The following is a 22,290-nucleotide window of genomic DNA, read 5'->3' as shown; positions in this document are numbered from 1 at the left end:
CTCCCATACCACACAGCCTCTGACAGTGGGGATAAGTCGATGGGACACAGCGATCTTGCTGAGGCAGGTGCAAAGGCACCACGCCTCAGGTTTCCACAGCCATGGGGAGCACCTCAAGGTGGCTGGATAGCTTCTTTCTGGCTCGTGAACCTGCTACTTTTTCCACTCATAGCAATACAACTTAGCCAAAAATCTTTTTACCTGCATAACCTAAAGTAATTCTCTTCCTATCGCCCTGGCTAGAAGCCTGCCCTTCTTGGATCCTGCTACCGTGCTGCTCTCCCACAGCTCCTGTTTCCTGGGCAGACTGCCTCTGCCTTGTGCCACTCCATGCCCTCAGCACATTTCCAGCCAAATACTTGCTGAGGCCTTGAGACAGAGAGCGAGAGGATGTATGGAACTCATCAGACCCCCAGTCTGGGGGAGCGAGGAGATAGAATTTTGCCCCAAATGGGTCTACTTCAGAAAGAAGGTGAGAACTTCACTATCCATGCTCCCCAGCATGGACAAATATTCTCACAGGCATACACAGCCATGCCCTGTGCTTGGGAGGATGCTCTGTAGCCAGGCTCTTGCACAGAGAGAGATTTCAGGGCCCCAGCCTTTTCCCCACACAGCAGAAATGTGTCCTCGGTCCTTATGTCTCACACAGCTGCTGAGCTGCCAGAGGAGCAGGTGCACAGCCCAGCAGGATGTAAGGACACAAGCACGTCCAGGACTCTTTCCCGTCCCCCTGTGGTGACAGGAAGTGCTGTGTGTCTGTGCGGGGTTACAGGATAAAGACTCCTTTCAGCCAGGACACACAAAGGAGAGACAACCTACAGTGACTCTTACCTAAGGCGAGGGCCCAGGATGCTGCGCCCCATTTGAATGAGGAGGGGGATGTGGTCGATGGAGAGTTCATCTCCCAGCACGTTCCCAGCAAGAACAGGGACCACGCCAAGGACAGAAGGTTGATAACCTACCCATTCACAGGGTATTCCCACAGCCAGCCTTGCCTGGCTCCCACTGGAAAACCAAGACAGGCTTTCATGCAGGAAGTGCAGCTGCCAAGTTTAACTCTGATTTTAGGCTGAAGTCTTGCAAATCTCCTCAAATTCACATTCAGTTACATACGCTGTGTAAAACTGATTACTGTGGGAGCACAAAACCATCATAAAAATTTGGTGAGACTCACAATGGTGGCAAGTTCAGCACAAATTCAAAAAAACCCTGTAGCCAGGGGCCTTTCCTGGGTGTGTGCAGACCAGCAGGCATCAACCCCCCAGCACACATGGTGCCAAGGTTTCATCTTGTACAGAGAGCCCAGTGCCCACCCACTCACCCACCCACCCAGTGCTGGAGCACCATACCTGCTGTATTTTGGGAGCTAATATGACTCCCCACAGATGCCACTTGGTATCCTGGCCATTTGCTGCCCGCACTCCCTCACTATGCCCACAGGAAGGGCTCGGAGACATGGCTGTCATTACTGATCAATGGCTTCGCAGAGAGCTCAAAGACCTCTTGAGGGAAAAAATCCCTGAGCAAGACAGATTCTTTATAACCATCTTCAATAAGTGAGTATAGACCTCTCACATATCCTTAAATTATATATCATTTATTGAAATATAGAGATCTTAATTTACAAGAATTTTTCAAAGACAAAATATCAACAGGGGCATTTTTGAAATACATTTTGTGCCTACCATCACTCAGGCCAGTTTGCCCTTCTTCAAACATTTCACAACAGCCATCATTTTGGAAACACTTCTTTTTTTATTATTCTAAAATATAACTTTTGGACATTCAAAGTGCAACAGTTAACGTGCCTGTGGAATATATCACAGTAAAAAAAATATAAACAAAGGCAGTGATATAGCTGTCATAAATGTTTTGGCAGTATTCTAGAAGTCTATATAAAAATACTTATATACATATTGATGTATAACATCATCATATCTCACGTCCTTCATCATGTAATAGGACCATTTTGTACAAGTTGCAGACCACGCTGTAAGGAATTGGTTGGCCATTCCAAATCAAAAGCTGCATTTCATAGGATAACACTGATTGTCATTATACAATTACTGTAGCAAAAGGTTTGGGAATATGTCTTCCAGTGGCTTCTCGAAAAGTAAGCCATAAAAAAAAAAAAAATCTGAAATACTGATAATATTGTGAAACTAAACAATTCATCCTTTCACACTTCTCCCTCTCTAGCAAAGCCTTTCCTCTCCTTCTCATTCCAGTTTCCAGGCCAGCTTGTCTGATTCCAAGCCTGTAGTGAGCTGGGTTTGGCTAGACCCCTGCCACATATTCAATTCATCTACACAGTACTCATGACAAGACGGAGAATTAACATTACCATATATCAGAAAGTGAGCCAGCTCTGGTCCACCAGTTGAGTCTAGCCTGAGATGCACTGTGAGATACAGAACGAAGTTGGTGAGAAGAAAGCAAATCTGCATGAAAATGTCCTTAGATTCCAGTAACTGATATAATAAAACATGCTGGGGCTGATTTTCAAACCCTGAAGAAAACTAGGCCATGTGCAAAAATGCAGGTGAAATTGCTTGCCTAATTTGAATGTGTAGTTGTAAAGACTACACATGCAAATTAAAGCACATGTCATCTCAAGCGGCCATTCAGATATCTGGGATATCCATAGATAATTTGTGTTTCCTCAATTCATAGTTCGTAACTGGAGGGAGATTTCACACCATCTCATCTGTCCTGGCTATATCAAGAGTCTGTGTTTCACAGTTGTCCCCATACAGAACTCAGTGACAAGTTTGGCAAAAGCATGGTCCCAGGAAGACACTTGTTTTTGATCTGTCGAATGCAAGAAGTAGAGAATGCACCATCATTCACCTTTCCTTCTGATTGTCAGCTTCCATTGGGGTTGAAAATGTGTGGGCTCACTTCAGGTCCTGTTTTCACATTTGCTGAGATCTTGTGTGTGGCCTCAGCCAGGTGACAGCTTGAAACCCAGACCCAGAATTATTTGCCTGTGCAGTGTTGCACACTGTAACACTGCCAATATTGCATTTGCTTTTATTTGATCTGTAGCTGTCCAGAAGTGAAGTCAAGGGGACTTAGAAGCTTTTTGTAGGGCCATTGAAGGTAAGCTGTAGTTTAACATGGCAGCATGTTCTGTCAGTCACTCTTTCACACTTCCTAGGAAAATACTGCAACACAGGAATGAGTTTGCACCATATTTGCATTGGTTGTATCATAACAGAGGCTGGGCATATCCTACAAGGTGCTCATTGCACTGAATTAAGGCAAAGTTTGAAAGTTGAGTACCAGAAAGGATGGAGCCCTTGGCAGTGATGTAAATTTTTTCACATGTAAGTCTTCCAAAGCATCATATCTCAATAATGCATTGTACAGTGATAGCAGTAATCATAATACTTTGTTCATATAAGTGGTGTCAAAAACCAACAATTGCAGGCTGAGAGCAGGTTCATTTTCATGCACCTTCTTCCAAAAAACACTCCTAGAAGCATTTACTTTTTGTAGTTACAATCTGCAAATATAGCAGAGATGTCTGCTCCTGTTTAAATTTGAAAACCAAGAAAAGAATATTTTTGCATATTTATTTCTGCTTATCTGAACTTGTGCTTCAGGCTAGGAGAAATGTCTTTGTTCCTTGAACAGTTCAAATATCAAATCAATTCTTCACAGTTAACCTCAGGATAAGCTTTCTTTTGAGTACCCATGAAACACTAATAATGGGGTATTGCTGGTGGTTTATCATAATCTTCCATTTTCCAGCATCTTGGAAATCTGGTATAATTTTTTCTTTTAATTTTTAGAACCTCACTTAATCAGAGAAAAATTAGTTGCTTCTAGTATATCTGATTAGAAAAGCTACTCAGCTCATGAAAGAAAAAAATCTTAATTTTTTTTTTCTCAATGTTAAAGTAGTTTTAGCTAACCAGGACAATTACGATTCTGTGTAGATCAAAAAAAAAAACTTTTTCATAAATTTTTTTGTGCTGGAAATTTCTCCCCTGCACTTAAAAAAGTATTTTGATATTGTGCTTTTACTGAAGGACAATGGATTGTAAAATATACATTTAGTGTTACTGAAAACAGTAGTAGTATTATCTTGAAAACAGCTACCTTCTATAGTTAATAGAGACTTACTAGGTTTCTAACACCTATTATAGACTGAATTTTAATTATCATTATTATTATCATTATTATTCCCCTTTACTTGCATTAATGGTAGAAAGTAACATGTGTTATAGTACCGGTCAGTCCCTTGTGTTTTTAGACCTTTTTGGTCCAAGAGTGGTTTTTGCATGTTCTTCAATTCACATGATAGTTCAACAGCAGCTGACATTAAGATTGAGGGAGGAAGTACACAGAATTCATGAATGACCTCTTCTAAAATCCATGGCATATGTTCAATATGCACCTCAAAAGATCCTTGAGTAGACAGTTATTTACATAATTACAATGGTGAAGTATTGCTGCAGTGGAAAATTGATCCATCAAAGTTGTATGAATGCCCTTGAAACACAAAACTGGTCTGTTTGTGGCCTTTCCCTTCATCCTCCTACCAGTTGGAATGGCAAACAACACTGAGATGCTACTGAAGTACTGCAAGAAGCAACACTAAAAAAATCCATCTTCAACATGTCTCTTTCATTTATACTCAGGCTGAGTCCTCTGCCCATTTCTGGGAGTTCTTTTCTACAAATCCACCTCCTCTTCACATCCTTGACATTGCAATAAAGTGGTTTTCTCTGTGGAGCAGAAGTCTGTAGACAACACGAGAAGCTTCCCTGTGTGCAGAGCTGGCAGGTGCACATGGGGTTACAGGAAGCTGTCCTCCACCAGGTCTGAGGAGTCGATCCCAATGTCGTCCATCATGTCAATGTCCTCAATGGTCTCGTCCTCTCTCTTGATGAAGGTAGAGCTACTGGAACCAGTTTCAATGGCACTTTCTTCAGATGTCTGTGAACTGGAAGAGACAAATATCTCAGAGATAAGGTACGTGGGGACTGTGGCTAGGTAAATACTCCAGTCTCTAGCAGAACTGAACACTACCTCCCCTGATGCTTTCTGACCCACAGTGCAATCTTAGGTGACTATGACCACCAGTTTCTTAGGACATGACATATCTTGTATATCAAAAGGAGTATGCTTTTCTTATGTTCCTCCAAGCGCTCTCAGCCAGATAGTTGTTGGAGAAATAGTCTTATGACACTACTGTGACAATATGTCACTTAGGTAAATCTGGGGAGGTCAATAACAATAAGATAGCAGTAACAGACAGTAAGGTAAGAGTAACAGAGAAAGATAATGTCTTAATTTTGATAGTACTTTTAGGAACTTCTTTCTTCCCCTACTTGAATAAAGCACAAAAATATACCAACAGAAAAAAAAAGAAAAAAGGTATTTCTAGGTTTCTGAATCTATACACTATGAATTAAGGACTGAATTAAACCTGCACTATTCACAATTAGGGTCAGACTGCGTTGTGTTGTAGTGGCATTGGTCACGCAAATTGACAAGAAAGAAGTAAAAAGTTCTGGACACCCTACTTTCATAGAAAACAAGAAGATATATGCACATAGAGCATAGAAGATTTTATCAACAACTTCTCCCAGAGTTTAGAATTTGTCTCATATAAACAAATCAATCATTTGAGATCTCATATGAAGCACCAAGCAGCCAAGATGTGTTGCAAAATCTGCCCACAGATCCACCAAACAACCACTGTGACTTGACCAAGCTATTAAAGGAGTCCCAAAAACACATGGAAGTACCCTACTAGCAGTCGCCTTACTCTGGCAATGACAAAACAGGCAAAATTAACTTTTTCCCATTGAAAACACTGTGGCCAGTCATACTACCATATTTATATGCATCTTCCCCAATTATTATTTTCAACAGAGCTAAGGAAACCATTTGCAGAGTACCATGCTGTAAAGCATTTGTACATTGCCAAATATGACCCCAAATGGTGACTATGGGCTAAGGGATCTGTAAACTGCACCTACCTGTGTCTGTTTCTTTTGCCAAGTTCATCTTCTGAAACAGGGTCAATGTCAGGCAGGGGAATGATGTATCCACTGTCAGCACTCAGCCTCTGCTCATCAAATCCACTCTCCCTGTCCTTTAGCTTGTCTTCATTCTTGTAAGTTACACCAATGTAGGCATTGTCACAGTCCCCTCTCATGCGTGTGACAGCTGGGTGGTCACTTTTCAGGAAGTCCAGATGAATCTTCTCATAGCTCTGGAAATATTCATTTCAACCCCCTCATTAGATGCTATTCACTAAGGCTGCCTTTCTTCAGATGGGCAGCTGTGATTCATTAGCATAGCAAATATTCTGCCCTATGAGCCAGCAACGCTGGATAGAAAAGTCCAGAATCTTCAATTGCTTTGTAGGGAGAGGTGACACATAAGTTTTAGATGATGCAGGAGCAAAGATTTGTGGCAGCTCAAAGCAGACAAATAGATGTGAAATAAGGGTAGGGAGAAGGGAGTTAAGGTAGGTGGGAAAAATGAAACACTGAATGACGGGGAAGGCACAACTTGTTCAGAGCTATCAGAAGTGTGAGGGGAAAACTTGCTGGTGTCAGGGTCCAAAGAAGGAGACAGGGAGATTATACACCCAGGCCAAGAACTCCCTTTTATATAATTATTTCACAGCCCACAAAATCCCATGAAAATATATAGAACTAGTTCTCCAGTAGAAAAATTGAGTTGTTAGGATTTAATTAAGCATAAAGGGTTTGGCTTCCCAGTTAATACTGCAGAACTGCTTGTCTCAGCAGGTTTGACTGAAGAAACTGAACATGCAATGTTCCCATGCTAATCACATAATTTACATAGGTTAGAATGTGTCAATTCAGTGCTCGTGGCTCTCATGGCTGAGACAATGCTTATAATTCCCTCTGAAGCAGTATACATGAAACATAGAGAAAATTATACACAGCAAACCTTTTTGTACTCTCCAGGCAACAAGCTCTCCACAATTTCACTCAAATGATAGAAAGAAGGTCTTTTCTCTGGTTCACTGTTCCAGCACTTCACCATAATCTCATACCTGCAGATAAAAAGGAAACCAGTTTAACCAGCTGGTAGAGGTACATAACTGATCAAACAGAACCTAAAGCCAAAATTCTCTGGCGACTGGACAGGTGTGGAAGAGCCAAATGCACACATACACTTCATTGGTAGCATGATCAGGTTTGGCCATTCGATATCCACTCTTGATCTTATTGTAGAAAGTAGAATCGACCATCATGCCAGGATACGGTGTGCCACCTGCAGGTAAAAGAGAAGCAAAACTACTACTCTATACTTAACTATGCATGCAGAGTTCCCAAATACCATCTTCTTGTTGATGTCATGAAGTGTTAATGCTATAATTTAGCATGACATCAGAATGATTCTTTCCTAGCCAGTGTTTCACATCAGAGCTATTGTCTAGATGACATTAAGCCCTAATGTGAAACACTGGGTAGGAAAGATGGAAGTAGTTACTAGTTAGAAAAAAAATGCCTTTACAATGTTTATAGAATGTATTGGGGAGAGAGACTGGATGACACGTGGATCAGGTCATCAGTCTGCATTTGGCATGGGTTGTCAAAAAAGTTTGGACTTGCCCCAAGATAACACAGTTAACTGATAATTTGGGGCTACAGCACAAAAACATAATTGCACCCATGCTGACGTGTAAAAGAGTAATTGAAGCTGAAGTCAACATCGTGGCAAGATGTAATAATTGACCTTCTCAACAAACACTGCTGAGGATATGTTTTACTTTACAAAAAGGAGCAATTTTCTCAGATGGATGAGGCATACTATAATATTACTTCAGAAACCTCTGCCCTTTCAAAAGCAGAATTTTCACCTAAAATTGAGTTTCAAAACCTTCTTTACAGGTAGTAAAGAAGTGAAGTGTAGTGCTTCAGTTCCTGAGCTGTCCAATGCCTCCCAGGGATATTAGGGAATGGCTATTTACAGGATCCTGTGATGCCCAGAGATTACAGGAATCAATACCATAAATAGTGGTGCAACTGTTGTTTTCTGAGAAGCAGTTATGGGACAATTCTAGCAAATAACGTTAGGCTTGGGGTTGCCGTGGGGAAGCAGCAGATACGAGACAGGCATGAGTAATTCTGCTGGCAGTAAATCTGGGCAATGCAGGCTCACTGAAGCGGCCATCCACCCGTCCAGGAGGCTAATTAATGAGGCTGAGGAGGGAGCCAGGCTGCTCCCAGCTGGGAACTGTACATTGTCTGTAACTGCTATATATTGTCATAACCACTTTACACTGCCATAAACCAACTGTGTGAACAGTGTTGACCTGGAAATGAGAAATCAGTGTCCCAGAAGATTGACATTTATTTCCACTCTGTAATGGGACTAAGACAGGCTCTTTTGAAACGTGTATGAAGAGACTGTTCCAAAGCAGCTGCTGAACTGGGCTGCAGCCCCAGGCATCCCATTGCAAGGGAGAAACATGTTCCTTCTCATATTGGACAGAAAATCAATCCTGTTGTGGCACACCAATACTTTCCACAAAAGATTTTCACACAGTTCTTTTAGTTTTACAGGAAAAAAGGTATATTGCAAAAACAAACAAAAAAAACCCAACAAAACTCCCAAACAAACAAACAAAAAATCCATGCCAAAACTAAAGAAAACTTTGGGAGAGTACGGACATTTCACTTAACACCAAACACTGGAATCTGAAATCCCATACAGAAGAACAGCTAACAGTGGATTTCATGCATATATTTTTATATGCAGAATTTATGTAGACCAGTATGAATTGAAAAAACTTAATCACTACACATAGGAAAATATTTACAGTACATACCAAGAGAAAATATTTCCCACAGCAGAATGCCATAAGACCAGACATCACTTAATGTTGTGTACAGGTTGTCAAAAATACTTTCAGGTGCCATCCATTTTACTGGGAGGAAAGTCTGTAATAAAAAGAAAGAAAGTCCAAAAACACAGATTAGTCATTAAATAAATCATTATTATTGCAATTGTTGTTTGATAGCCAGGAAAAACATCTCTCTATAAGAAAAGATGTGTTAACCTTGCTAGTGTTTATTTTTAATTTAATTAAATGCAGAGGTACCAGGATTATAAGCAATGCTACTTGTTGCTCCCCACAAAACCTAGCTAAACCATAGCTGTATTCATTTCATTACTGGCAAATGACCAGGTAACAAATGATTGAAGGTATGATGCAAAATCTGGCACTGCTGACCTAGGTCAGAATATGTCATTGATTGACAGTTCCTTAATGACTTATCCAGTCACAAAACCTGCCAGTTAAAAATGCCAGACTGTGAAGTGCTAAATGTGTACTTTTTAGCTTTAAAACAGAGTTATAAAAGTTACAGGAATTAATGATGTGAAGATAAATTGTTCTGAGGAGCATTCATGCCAATGGTCAGTTACTGTAACCAACACTGAATGGCAAGAACATGAAATAGCATTTAAAACTGACAATTTTCATTTCAGTTAAAGCAGAGCTCCAGAGATTAGGTACATACACTGCCCTTGGAGACATAGTTGGAATCATGCATGATGTCTCTAGCCAGCCCAAAGTCACAGATCTTCACAATTTTTCCTTGAGCCAGGAGGACATTCCGAGCGGCCAAGTCACGGTGCACACACTGTGTGGAGAAAAATGAAGTTGTTCAAGGACATGCTTTTTCCATGAGGGCCACTGCCCTTGCAAAAGGGTTGGCTTTCTAGGTACAGTCCTAACAAGACTCTCTACTGCACAAGCACCTTCTAGCAGGAGCAAGGAGACACCAGGCCTCAGAACCAACAAGGTCTCACATGGATGCATTTTAGGGGAGCAGAGACAAAAGTGAGGCCACCCTTTCCCACTCTACCCATCATGTGCTAATGATATGCCTGTGCTTCTGACCATGCTGGCTTGTGACTGCAGGGACTCTTCACCCAGACCCTGCTTTGATCCTCCACCATCTCCAGCACCCTGACTCCAACAATGTCATAGGATGAAGCAGGAATGAAGCAATGTCACAGGATGAAAACAAGTGACTGCTGCTTCGATTTTTTCCCACCATAGTGATCTCCATTTCCAGCAAAGTAAGAAAGCCATCTATATCTCCAAAAAGAATACTATATTGTGTCATATGTTCAAATCTAAATTTAAAACCATAGCTGCAGAAGACATTTTTACACCTTATTCCATTTTGCTTACTTTTTTATTTACTTACATTCTTAGAAGCCAAGAATTCCATTCCCCGTGCAACCTGGTAGGTGAAGCTCAGCAAATCCAGTAGGCTGAGGCCCTCTGAACTATCATCTGAAAGAAGGTTTTTGACTTCTGATTCTATTGAAAAAAGAAGAAAAATGTGGTTTTGCTGTGGAGTGTGAAAGCAGCATCAATCTTCCTCTACCTATCATGATTCTGAGCTGGTCATTTTAGCAGAGTACCATGACCACAACTGTCTTTTCATAGTAACTATTGCCACTTTTAATGTCTGCATCACTCACTGACACAACCTGCATTTTTAAAAACAGCCAGTATTAAGTAACAGATTTGGGTTTTCTCCTGTCTGTAATTTTTTTCCCCTGGGAAAAGTAGGAAAAAGTAAAGTGAGAAAGAACAGTTACTGGACATTACTGGACTGTTACACACATTGTTTATTTGGTGTGTGGTACAAAAATATTTGTTTAGAGGTGATACCTTCATTAGGGTTTTGTGCATGCATGTACATTCTTATCCATTTACTTTTGCTGAACACTGCTGTTTCCCAGGAAGTATTCACTGGGACTAATCCAACACCAGCAAAAAGGGTCAGGAATTCTATGGCAACAGTTCTTATTTATTTTATGAAAAATGCCAGAAAAAAAAAACAGTCAAAATTCAGTGATTCATTTTCCCTGACTGTCCTAGAACATGAGTACATAAGTCTGCCATGTAAATCTGGGACTGGATATGGTTCAGTTTCAGAGGCCTGGAGGCAGAAGTGGCGGTGTCTGTTTTTAAACAAAAGCATATTTTGTTTCTGAGAACAGGGACAGGGAATAGGATGCATTTATTATCTTCATTACATAATCCAGGAAAGTATTTGGGAGTGTTCTGCATTTGGTAAGTGTCAGTTAATGCGATATGTAAGTGGAAACAGTACAATATAAACTACTATTATTATTGGTCATTGCTATTGCTCAAAATCCTTCAAACTAAAAGACTGATAAAATCACTGCCTCCAAAGAATGCCTACAGCCCAATTGCAGAGCACAACTACCCAGTGCTTCAGCACAGAAACAAATATACAATAGGACCCCTTCTGCTCCAGCAACTCCTCCCTCTCCTAGTCCCGGAGCAGAATGGAAGAACACAACCACAAGCTCTGAGCTTACAGCTTATGCTCACACTCTTGCTGAACAGAGCTAAGCAGTTAGTGTCCATTTAGAGGACAAAAATTAGATATGTGTTTACACAAGAGTCATTTGTATTAATGATATATGCAAAAGGGACTGTTCTACATTACCTGACATGGATTTCTTCTTATACGAAGCAGGCCGATCATACACAGATCTCTGAATATCAGAGTATTTAGAGCCCTCCTTCCTTTCCAGCATTGGCACATACTGAGTGGTATCAGCTTGTTTCATGTCCATGTATTCTCCAGTGTTTTCAAACGATAGTATCACATAGCTGGAATTGGGAAAAAATACAAGTGTATCAGGCAGTGTCTTCCCTGTCAGACCATTCATTTAAGGTGTACCATTGTACTGAGGTAAAATTCAACAGCTGGCTTCTTGTTAGGGTATATATAAAGATCATTACCATACATCATATATATAACATAACCACCACTTATTAATACATATTACTGTGTATGACTGTAGTTAAACACAAGCACTTCAAACTTAGGCTTTTGCCAACAATCAGGTATGTAACCATGCCTTATTTCCCAAAATCCCACTTAACTCAAGTATCACTGCCTAAGTCTTTTAGCTCAAGGTTTCCAAAACATAGGTGTAATTTATTCACCCAGACAGTTTGCATCAAATCCAGTCCTGCTGAACAAACCCATGCCCAGATAATAGTACTGGCTTTACACAGCTACCAAGGTAGTTGATCTATTTCTCTGAGTGTTTTTTTGAATGAATCTCTGTTCACCTTTTAAATCCTGGCTCATTTTATGGCATTACATTATTGCTGAGTATACGATGACAAACTTCCTGAACCATCATCTGGAAAAAGTTCTGGGATGAACATGAACCACTAGGACACTATTGAGACTGGCTAAGCCATTGATAGATAAATAAGAGAACTTGAGTTTGGAGAACAAGCTCTGCCAGGTTATTGAAGGGAAGGAGTTTTAGACACTGGAAATTCCCCAAGCATGGGAACAAGGAGACAGGTAGATGCACTTGGATCTCTATGGAGAAACCACTGGCGTCCTCAGACTTCATGTCTACATGAAGGAAATCCAAATCTAAGACACATGTCAGGGAGATTGAATAAAAACTGTCAAAACCTTCCCAGATCTATGAAATGCGACAAATAATAGTTTAACGAGAAATATTAGGAAGGAGATTGAACTAATGAATGAGAGTAATGCAATAAGGGTTTATAATGTCTTAAGTCCTTAAGTCTCAGGTCACTGATTTATTTTTTTCATTTTTTCCCACCTTCTTGTGCTTTCATCAGCAGGGTTCATCCCAAAGATATCCAAATCTTTTTTAGGCTTTTCTGGGTGTCGGTTCAGGAAATTGTCCCTATTCTTATGCAGGTAGTTCACCAAATCGCCATAAAAACAATATTCAGTAATGATGTAAATAGGACCTGTTAAAAGAAAGCAAAAATATACATTGGTGAGTGGGGTTTTTGAAAAACAGAAACAAATACAAAAAGACTCCAAAATTATTAGAAGATAGAGTTGTGAGTTAATGCAGGTCTATCTACTAAGTTATTGCAATTAAGTTATCTACATATATCAATATCGTTATCTACTATATAACAATATAGTTATCTACTATAGTTATCTTCTAAGTTATATGCAATTGTTACCAAATATCAAGAAACTTTCTGAAAATTTGTATTTGTTTGTATTTATTAGTAAGTCCCTTACTTGAAACCTATGTTGATGCCTGGAAATAGAGCACAAACTTTTCCAAACAACATTAGAATAATAATATAAAAGCCTTCAGGTACACAATATGGGAAAAAAAAAAAGTGCTCCAAATTAAATTTGTACAGTTTTATAAAATAAGGTAATTAGAATATCTAGCCAATATTGTCCAATTAGAGGAGCAGTTGGTTAGGTAACCTCCACCCTGAGTTCTGCCCCATTGGAGCTCTCCCCCTGATCTCCTACTCTATCTTTATTGTGTCTGTGATTATATGGTGCAAAATAAAAGGTCCTCAGTAAACTAACAGGCAAGACTAGGTAAAATTTAAGGAACACATCAATACACATTTTTTCATGGTGGGAAAGAAAGCTGGAAAAGTACTAGAAGTTATACCTAGGCATTCAACAGTCTACAAAGCCACAAATGCATGGAGATTACATAAAAAGCTAAAAATCTTTAGGCATCAATGTTCTTGTTAACTACTGAATGATGACTCCCCAGCAAACCTCTATTTTTTCAGCCAAACCCACCTGATTTTGTACAAGCTCCAAGCAGATTCACAATATTCAAGTGGGGGCCAAGATGTGTCATTATTTTCAGTTCAGACATGAGTGCCTGTTTTTCACTGGATCTAGCTGTAGCTGTAGAAAGAAAAAACACATAAGCCACCTAGTGAGAGCAGTCACCTTTTTCATATTAACAAAAAATTTCTCCTTGCTTGCCTCACTGGAGCATTGCTGCCATCATATGCTTTTTACTTGATACATATCTTTCTTGAGACTTGGAGGGGAGTCGCAAATGATTAATAAGGGACTCGCTTGATGCAGCTCAGTAGCTGAGCCTGTCCCTCTCCAGAGGTGTAGTGGACTGCCCACATGGCAGAGAAGCACTCTACAAGCTGCTTATTCAACACAAGCAAGCTCCCATGGTTCCTACAGAATCACGGTATCAGGTTCTCAATTCTCATGAACCAGGAAATCTTCAGTGAACTTATACAAGACCTGCCTATTTCCTGTTGTTGTATAACCCTTATTTGTTCACAGGCATTCATGGCTGCTTTATCTTTCTCAATATTTGTTGAGTTATTGTAGCTGTTCAGCTAAACCTAAACTTTGGGTGTTTTCAAAAGCCTGGGTACCTTCAGACTTGAAATGCCATCAAGCAATCTAACACATAATTTTAAAATCCCATCATTTCACCATTCCTTTTCAACTTCAGATGTGAGGAATTAATTTAAAACAAGCAGTGTTTGAATAACCCTGTGGGAACCTGCCCTACCTGGCTTGGGAAATGGATCCATGACAACTTACGTTTCAGCATTTTCACAGCTACTTTCATCACCGGTTGAGAGCGACTCAATCCATATGCAGTCCCTTCAACTACTTTTCCAAATGCTCCCGAACCAAGGATCCGACCTGAACACAAGAGAGAGCATTATTTATTTCAGAAAGTAACAGTAATTCAGCTCCTTTCCTATCTCCATTCCTGTACAATTTAATTCTTGTGTGGAAAGGGCACACTCCCTAAGCCAGACCACCAGGATTATTGCTATTATTGTTGTTTTTAAGCAGAAAAAGCAGATATGAAATGCTATCATTAAATACCATTCTTAAAAAGATAAAAGCAAACATCAAGAGCACACCTGCACCTGGGAACTCATCTCATTCAAATTCATCCCTTCCTATGCTCTGCCATCTTCACTTTATCCTCTCACAGCATGGACTGTCCTAGGCTTAAGCTGACCTCTCTGCCTCAGTCAGCTCCTGATTAAAATACAGGCATATTCCTGACTTACAAATCTGCATTGGATCTCTCAGCTGTAGTTTTGGTCTATTATGTAATGCTGGATGCATCCAGCAGTAAAATGGACTAAAGCACATCAATAGCACATTCAGAAACAGACAGGCGGCATCATTTCAGATCTGCAAGAAGCTGAAATACATGTTGATCACATATGAGGGGAAACTTCTCTGAAGTTTAATGTACAAGTGTGTTTCATCTGCTGGAATAAATTGTATTGCAAATTTCCAAGTGCTTTAATGAAACAGCTAATGTTTATAGACCCTTTACTCTTCCCACAAATCAATTTAGACAAAAATTTCGGATTAATATATCCTGTCTTCTAATATGGATACAGTCTCCAGAAGAAATTAGTACAGATTGAGATTTTAGAGAAATATGAACTGCACAAACATACTCCAAAATGCTGTATTTCATATCTTCTGCATTGAAAACCAAATTCATCAAGGGAACACTGAGTGAACAAACCTGTATATGAGGTCCAGATGCCAGAATATAATCACATGCCTGACAAGCTGTTGCTTTGGTTTTATGCTACTTTTTAACTTTAAGCACAGAAAGAATGAGTTGTAACTTTTACTGTGGAGATACACAGCATTTTGTCTTTGACATTCGTTTGCAGTTTGAACTTGTCACCTTTTACACTTTTGAAGGTGTTATCTGGCATGCAATGCCATATGTTTCTGTTATCCTCTAGCTACTGCTCCCACTTTTATTGTGCACATGCTTTTGAAAGAAAATTTCTGACCAAACAATATCTACATCATTAACAGGCACAAGAAATGGTTAAAGAATGCTTAGCTGAGTTAACACTGGTGAACCTCTCCAAGATTGTGACAGCATAGTTTGTCATGCACACAGAAGCTATGTGATTTCTTTTCAAGATTCCTGTGCTCCAAAGGTTATCCTTCCCAATCAGGATGTGAGAAAGCTTCACACTAAATTTTAGACTAATTCAAACAACCTGAGTTTGAAATTTGGCCTCTGAAACTTTTCAGACTGAAGGTCTGGGAACCATATGGCAGGATGCAGCCCTTCAGAATGTGATGGCATTTGCTGATGCTCCTTGATCTTCTTGTCTTCACAAGCCAATTCTTCCCCAAAACCATATTGTCAGCTGAGCACAAGGCACACATCTCCCTCTCCATCACCTCTACAGGGCTGGGGTGCATGTGGAGACAGTGAGAGCACTTCCGGAATGGCAGGGAGCCATCACTGCTATTTCCCCTTTTCAACCTTCTCTGCAGCTGTAGCCCAAGCCCATGTCTTTTGCATTTGAAATCTGGAGCAAGGTGGGAGCTAACTGCCCAAGAACTGGAAGCATCTGTAATGCCATCATATTCTTGGTGAATGCTTCATTGAAGCTCAAATTAGAGTGCAAGCTTACTTTTCAGTATAAAGGCACTGCTGTGATCTGCTCGCTGAAGGAGCAGTGCTGCTTCCCTTCACAGAGGGACTGTGCAGACACAGCAGCAGCTCAAGATTCCTCAAACTAGTGAAGGAACAGCAGCTAATCCAGCCTCTCTACCCATTCACAGAGTTTATCTGCTGTGCCTGCCAGAGAGGTGTTGCTTTTCAACTTAGAGGACACAAGGGTGGGATGTGTGAATTTGTTCCAGATGCAGCCATCTCAGCTGGATTCTTCTTTTTCTAAAATTGGCCTGGGCTAATCAACCCACCCCGAATTAAACCATAAGTCTCTTGGTCTATATTAAAAGACAAACAAGTGTCAAGCTTTATAATCTACATTCAGTTTCTAGACTCATGAAATTAGATACCACATCTCTGACTGTTGTGTGACCTGAATCTTAACTTGGCTTTTTCAAATAGGCACAGGTCAGATTCTGTGTCAGACCAGCATTTCATTTTATTAAGGTCACCAGAACAAATAAGTGGCTTGCTAGGAAGTGATGAGAGCAATTCTGCTCTCTGTGTAGAGCAAATGAGAGCAATTCTCTCTGTGTAGCCACCCTGGTATCCTGAGCAGCAGCACTTGGACCCCAAGCCTCAAAAAGTGCTGCTCTCAGCTCTGCCAGCCAGATGAGGAGGTCCAGGTCCTGTTGGGACCTCGTTAATTCTCAGCAGAGCCAGGAGAAGGCAGTGGTGTTCAAACAGCTCATGCTATTACTGCGTAGTCCCTTCTGGTATGCATCTCCTGGATTGCACTGGTTCGTGAGCCCTTTAAAGAGCAGTGCACTGCATTTACTGTGGGTCAGTGATTGCAAAGGGACCTTGGTAGGGTAACCCAAATTTATCAATTGAAGCTCCATCCAGCCAATGTTCAGTGTTGGCGTTTAAAACAGCACTGCACTCCAGGCAGTACTGGCTAGAAAAAAACAAAAAAATGCCAGCTGGCTTACACAACTAGGATCGGAAATACTCATCTGGCAGAACCAAAATGGGTTTGTAACCTGCTTCAGAGCCTCCTTGAACTAAAGGTGTAATTGCTTTGCTGTCATCTCCCACTTAGATAAGAGAAAATCCACACAAATCAGAATTGTCACCCCCAGAAACAAAAGAGTCCCCCCTCATCAGCAAGAATTTAATATGGCAAAAGGGCTGGTGGGTGAGCGTGTCAAGTAGAAATGTTGTGCAATACATATTGACAGAAGAATATGGAGCACTGGGTTTTAAACTGATTATTCTGAATACACTTGTAAACAAGAAGGCATTGAAGCAGGCTTATGCTCATGAGTCTGAGGGAGACAAAGTCACAGTGGTGGTCTTTAACAACTCAGATCTGACAAATCCTATTTAGGCATATAATTAAAGTCTGGATTGTAATAAAATAATTCCATAAAACCTTCACCCTCCTCTAGTCTTCAATTAGCAACATGAATTTAATTAAAGGCTATTATTCCTGAACTGGAAAATTTTCTCTTGCTTCTTTCAAGAATTAACTCTTTCTCTGTGATGGTGAAGAACTACACCAGGGGAGTATGTTTCTTGAAATACGTCAAACAAAAGACACATTTCATCATTTTCTCCTGTGTTTTGCAATACAGTTTGGTTCACTGATATCTCCAAAAGAGGAAAGGCTTGTATGTTTAAATCTCTTTCTTGATAGAGCATTAAAATTATCTATAGTCATTACACTTTCAATTGATATAAATGAGAGGTTGGCCCAGCCTTGAGGAAATAATTACAACTGAATTCTGTACTAATTACAATGAGGAATAGCAAAGGAAGAAAGCAGAAGGAGAAGGAAGAAAAAAGAAGGACAGTAGCCACAAAAATATGCAGTTATTTGGCACTGATATGTGTATGGCATGGATTAATAATTTTTAAAATATTTTTAATAAAACTACATAACTAGTTGCAGATTTTCTTGGTCTCTGCACATATGTGTATAAATGTCTTGCAGACAAAAAAAATTATGTACTTCTTGTGGATGCCTTAGCAGAAATGAGGGTTGAAAAGGGTGTTTAACACTGAGAGACTCCCCTAAGCTACATAGGGGTAGACACTGCACACAGGAGGACAACTGGAATGCAGGCACAGGAGACACTAACACAAGGACCTCAGGGCTAATGCCACTGTAGAAGAGGATCAGGAAGGAGAAATTATGAGAACAGACAGACAGAGACTCTGGACTTTGTGGCCATAACATCCATTACAAATCCTGCAGAGACCTCAGAATGGTCATTGAATGTGTTTCTCCCCAAAGAAGGGTGGGGCTAGTCCCTTACAGAAAACTTACCAAGCACTAACCCATCTCGAGGAAACTCCCATCTGGAGTCATAAGGCAGTTGCATTGGGTCCACATAAATGTACTCGTGGCCATCAGGGCTGATAGACTCAATGACTCTCCATCTGATCTCATACCTTGGCTTCTGCAGAGCACATTGAATGCAAAACCAAGCATTAGTCCTGGACTTGACTTTAGAGCAGAGCAAAACACAGCAGGGCTCAGCACCCAAACTGAAATACTTCTCTACATACCTGTTTCCATATGATAACCAGGACAATCAGGGAAATTATCACGATCACTAACAGCACTAAGACAGCAGCAGCCACTGTTAGCTCTGACCTCAAGGCTGTGGAGTAAAAAGATAGACCATATTTTCTTCATGAGCCATGAGGAACACCACACACAAAAGACGCCCACCTCCCCCATCATTGCAGTGCCTGTGTCCTGCAGAAGTGGCAGGAGCAGTTCCTGAGGCTAGTGACTATGAAGTCTTTCCAAGCCCAGAGCTGCTTTGTCATCATGTTTCAAAACCATATGCAGATTGTCTAGAAGAATGTCCCATAGCCAGTACTAATAAAATGAATTATGGAACTACATAATAAGCAAAAAGCAGATGCCCCATAAAGACCTGTAAAATGCCTCATCCTCAAAAAGACCGGGGTGAAAAAAATCCACTTTAATTTATTACCTACAACAATTCATATTTTTATCCATTAGGACTGAACTGGGGTAAGTTAGAGCAGGGTCAAACTGGCTGTTGTAATTGCACAGAAATACAAAGCAAACTCACTGGGAGCCACAAGCTTCAGTTCTCGAGTAACAGCACCGAGGTCATTCCTTGCCACACATCGCACAGCCAGGGTTTCCTCTACCTTCTGGAAGGTCACCTGGCTTTCCACCATATTTTTCTCATCCAAGTGGGCTTCCATATGTATATCAGAGATATTGTTAGTCAAAAGGGTCCAAGAGGTGTCATTGTTGCACCTGCAGAGAAGAATAATGGCGGAATTTATATGGATAATTAAGAGTGAACAGAACAAAAATTACCTTTCCCTGCAAATTTCTTCTGACAACAACACATTTAAGGGCCAGAAAGGCCTTTAGATTGCATCTCTGAAAAACCTGCACTTTTCTTCCTTCAAAATAAAAATAGTCCCTGAATGGAGAGACAGCTACATCTCAAACTCCCTACTCAAACCTGGACTGTGAAATCCTTGGAGTCAGCTTACTGAACAGAGAGATTTTATGAGAGAAAGCTGAATTGATGCATCATTTTGTGTCCTATAGGATGCAAAAATAAGGGCACTGACAACCTCTCTTGAAATATAAACAACATGCCTCTAAAAAGAAAGAATTATCTGAAATTTACTGGCTCTTGATGAAGAAAACATGGTACAGTAACTAATTATGTTAAGATAATTGAGGTTACAGATCATATTTCAGTTAAGAAAACACCTACTCCTCTTACTTTTTAATGTCCTTGCAAACCAGCCATTCCACATCGGGAAGTGGGGTTCCTTCTGCCAAGCATCTCACTGTCTGCCCACCTGCAGAGCCATGGTGATCATCCACGAGGGCTGAGATCAGAGCTGGAACTGGGAAGGAGTCAGGAGTTTGTTAAAATATTTGTCAGTGCCTACAGAAAAAACCAGTTTGTAATTTCAAAGCAGGACAGGTGGTGTTTGGCCAACACCTTGGCAAGAGCTACAGACACAGACTCAATATCTCCTGTAGCACAGAGTAAACTCCAGGCTAGAGCAATGAGAAGGAAGTGCTGCAGTTGTGCCACGTCTGCATGTCATGTTAAATGAGCTATCATCCTACTGTCAGCTGGAATAACTTAGCTGGGTGGATAAAGTTTCTTTTTGGCTCAAGGCCAGTGCAGAAGTGAAAGCCAGGATCAGGCTAGAAAAGCTCCAGAGACTAACACGCACTCCTCCGCTCAGCCTGGTTCGTGCCTTTCATGTATCCATACTCCAGGCAAGGCAGTGTGCAAGTGAGCTCTGGTGGGCAAGGCTCTGGGGCTGCTTACCTTGTATGAGCAATGAGAAGGTGTATCTTTTAATCTCATCTTCATTTTCAGCAACCAAAGTGTAGTATCCACTGTCTTCCTCCTTGGCCCGTATCAATTTTAAAATACTCTGAAACCTGCAAAAATACAAGTTTTTGTTTGTATTTTTAAAGTAGGCATAAATATAAATAAAAATAGTTTTGGGGCAACACTTAATCTGGGTATGTTGTGATTATAACATTGTGACATTTAGCATTTCTAGCATGCCTTTAACTAAGTAATTACTCAAGTGGTAAATAACTATCAACATACAATTGAGAAAGAAGTGGCCTTAGTTACTTCCTGCAGGAGCCTGACAAAGCCCTGATTTTACTGGAAATAACTGGAAATTATCAGTGTGGAGAAATGTGAAAGGGAGCAAAGAGGTTTCTTGCTCAGGAACCTTGAAGAGGTTGATGTTATAAAGGTAGTAAGAAGTAAATTAGGCATTGCCCTTTAGAACAGAAAACAAATAAACTATCTTTAAATGCCACTGAGGAAGAAGCAACAAACTGAGGAGTAAAGAGTGAGCAGGAGTAGTGCCCAGTTTCCTGGGGAGGAACTCAAGTCAGCATGGCAAAGTAAGGGTCAGAAGGATTTTTACCTCGTTTCCTGGACTCTTCCTGATGTAGTAACAATCTCTGTAAGATTTTCAATCAGAGTTACATTATCCTTCAACCAGTACATTTTTGGTGCTGGGTAAGCCTGCACATCAACAACAAAGTTTTTGACTTCATGCAGGTTGACAGCTTCCAGAGGGCTGAACTGAGGCTCCAGGTGAACAAAGCCTTTGTCTGTAAACAAAAAAGCCATGTGTAAACAACACTATGCAACATTTTTCAAGAATGGTGTTTTCCAATGTGTTAACAATTTTAGACATGAAAATCAGACTATACCATGAACTGTAATGGCTACTTTCTTATTTTCCTTAACCTCCTTGGTTGCATGCCGAGCGGTACATTCATAATCGCCTGTGTCTTTCACTGATGCCTCAGGAATGGTCAGGGTGTAAACCAGCTTCTGCGATGGCACTTTGATATCATCAAGTTTTATCAGACCTTTTTCTTTCTGTAGTTTGGAGAAGGAGAAAAAACCTTGCTTAAGTAACTGAGTTGAAAGCACATCACTGAGGATCTTTGATACCCCTGAAGTGAGAGCAAACATCTAAATTCTGTATGGCAGAAGACTTGTTTACTCAGATAAGGATGCCTTTTTCAGCCACAACAAAAAAGCAGTGCCAATAAAAATGCACCCTTTTGGGGGTAGACATAGAAGGTTGAGGTTGAGAACTCATATTTTGTTCACAGTAAACAAAATACCTTTGAAAATTTGGGTAAGCAACTTGACAGAGAAATTTACTCTTTATGCACTATCTTTTCCTCAGATGGAAAAGCCACTTGAGTCCCCTTTGTTCAATGTCTGTGAAGTAAGATGAATTTTTATCCCTTTCACCAGACAAAAAGTAACCCGTTAATAGATGCTATGTTCTGCCTACTCTCAAAACAAGAATAATTTATTGACAAGGAGAAAACTCCTGAGAGTAAAGGGATGGTGAAAATGACAGACCATGTTATCATGAGGGACTGGTACAAAAACATGCTGGGGCTATTTTTCAAAGGTGGCATATAACAAAGACTATACTGATGTGTAAGAT

At 40.4% G+C, this 22,290-nt stretch overlaps 1 protein-coding gene across 3 annotated transcripts in view; it reads right to left on the bottom strand.

Moving 5' to 3' along the window:
• Window positions 1-1,579: 1,579 nt before the first annotated feature.
• The window catches only part of PDGFRA (platelet derived growth factor receptor alpha), a 35,145-nt gene continuing 14,434 nt past the window's right edge, over window positions 1,580-22,290 (bottom strand). For all 3 annotated transcript variants that reach the window (XM_085577869.1, XM_021529108.4, XM_085577870.1), the window contains exons 6-23: window positions 21,533-21,704; window positions 21,241-21,430; window positions 20,619-20,734; window positions 20,055-20,181; window positions 19,377-19,570; window positions 18,838-18,932; window positions 18,596-18,728; window positions 14,406-14,510; window positions 13,626-13,736; window positions 12,655-12,808; window positions 11,505-11,671; window positions 10,224-10,339; window positions 9,528-9,650; window positions 8,834-8,945; window positions 7,173-7,272; window positions 6,946-7,051; window positions 6,000-6,235; window positions 1,580-4,957 (exon numbers count right to left, since the gene is read on the bottom strand). In XM_085577869.1, the coding sequence (XP_085433995.1) occupies window positions 4,810-4,957; window positions 6,000-6,235; window positions 6,946-7,051; window positions 7,173-7,272; window positions 8,834-8,945; window positions 9,528-9,650; window positions 10,224-10,339; window positions 11,505-11,671; window positions 12,655-12,808; window positions 13,626-13,736; window positions 14,406-14,510; window positions 18,596-18,728; window positions 18,838-18,932; window positions 19,377-19,570; window positions 20,055-20,181; window positions 20,619-20,734; window positions 21,241-21,430; window positions 21,533-21,704 (2,505 nt within the window). In that variant the 3' untranslated portion in view covers window positions 1,580-4,809. The remainder of the gene's footprint in view (window positions 4,958-5,999; window positions 6,236-6,945; window positions 7,052-7,172; window positions 7,273-8,833; window positions 8,946-9,527; window positions 9,651-10,223; window positions 10,340-11,504; window positions 11,672-12,654; window positions 12,809-13,625; window positions 13,737-14,405; window positions 14,511-18,595; window positions 18,729-18,837; window positions 18,933-19,376; window positions 19,571-20,054; window positions 20,182-20,618; window positions 20,735-21,240; window positions 21,431-21,532; window positions 21,705-22,290) is intronic.

Source organism: Lonchura striata, chromosome 4 (assembly GCF_050655825.1).
Source record: "Lonchura striata isolate lonStrDom1 chromosome 4, ASM5065582v1, whole genome shotgun sequence".
Lineage (NCBI taxonomy): Eukaryota > Metazoa > Chordata > Aves > Passeriformes > Estrildidae > Lonchura > Lonchura striata.
Note: the sequence above shows the minus strand (reverse complement) of the source record. Positions and strands in the feature narration are given on the sequence as shown.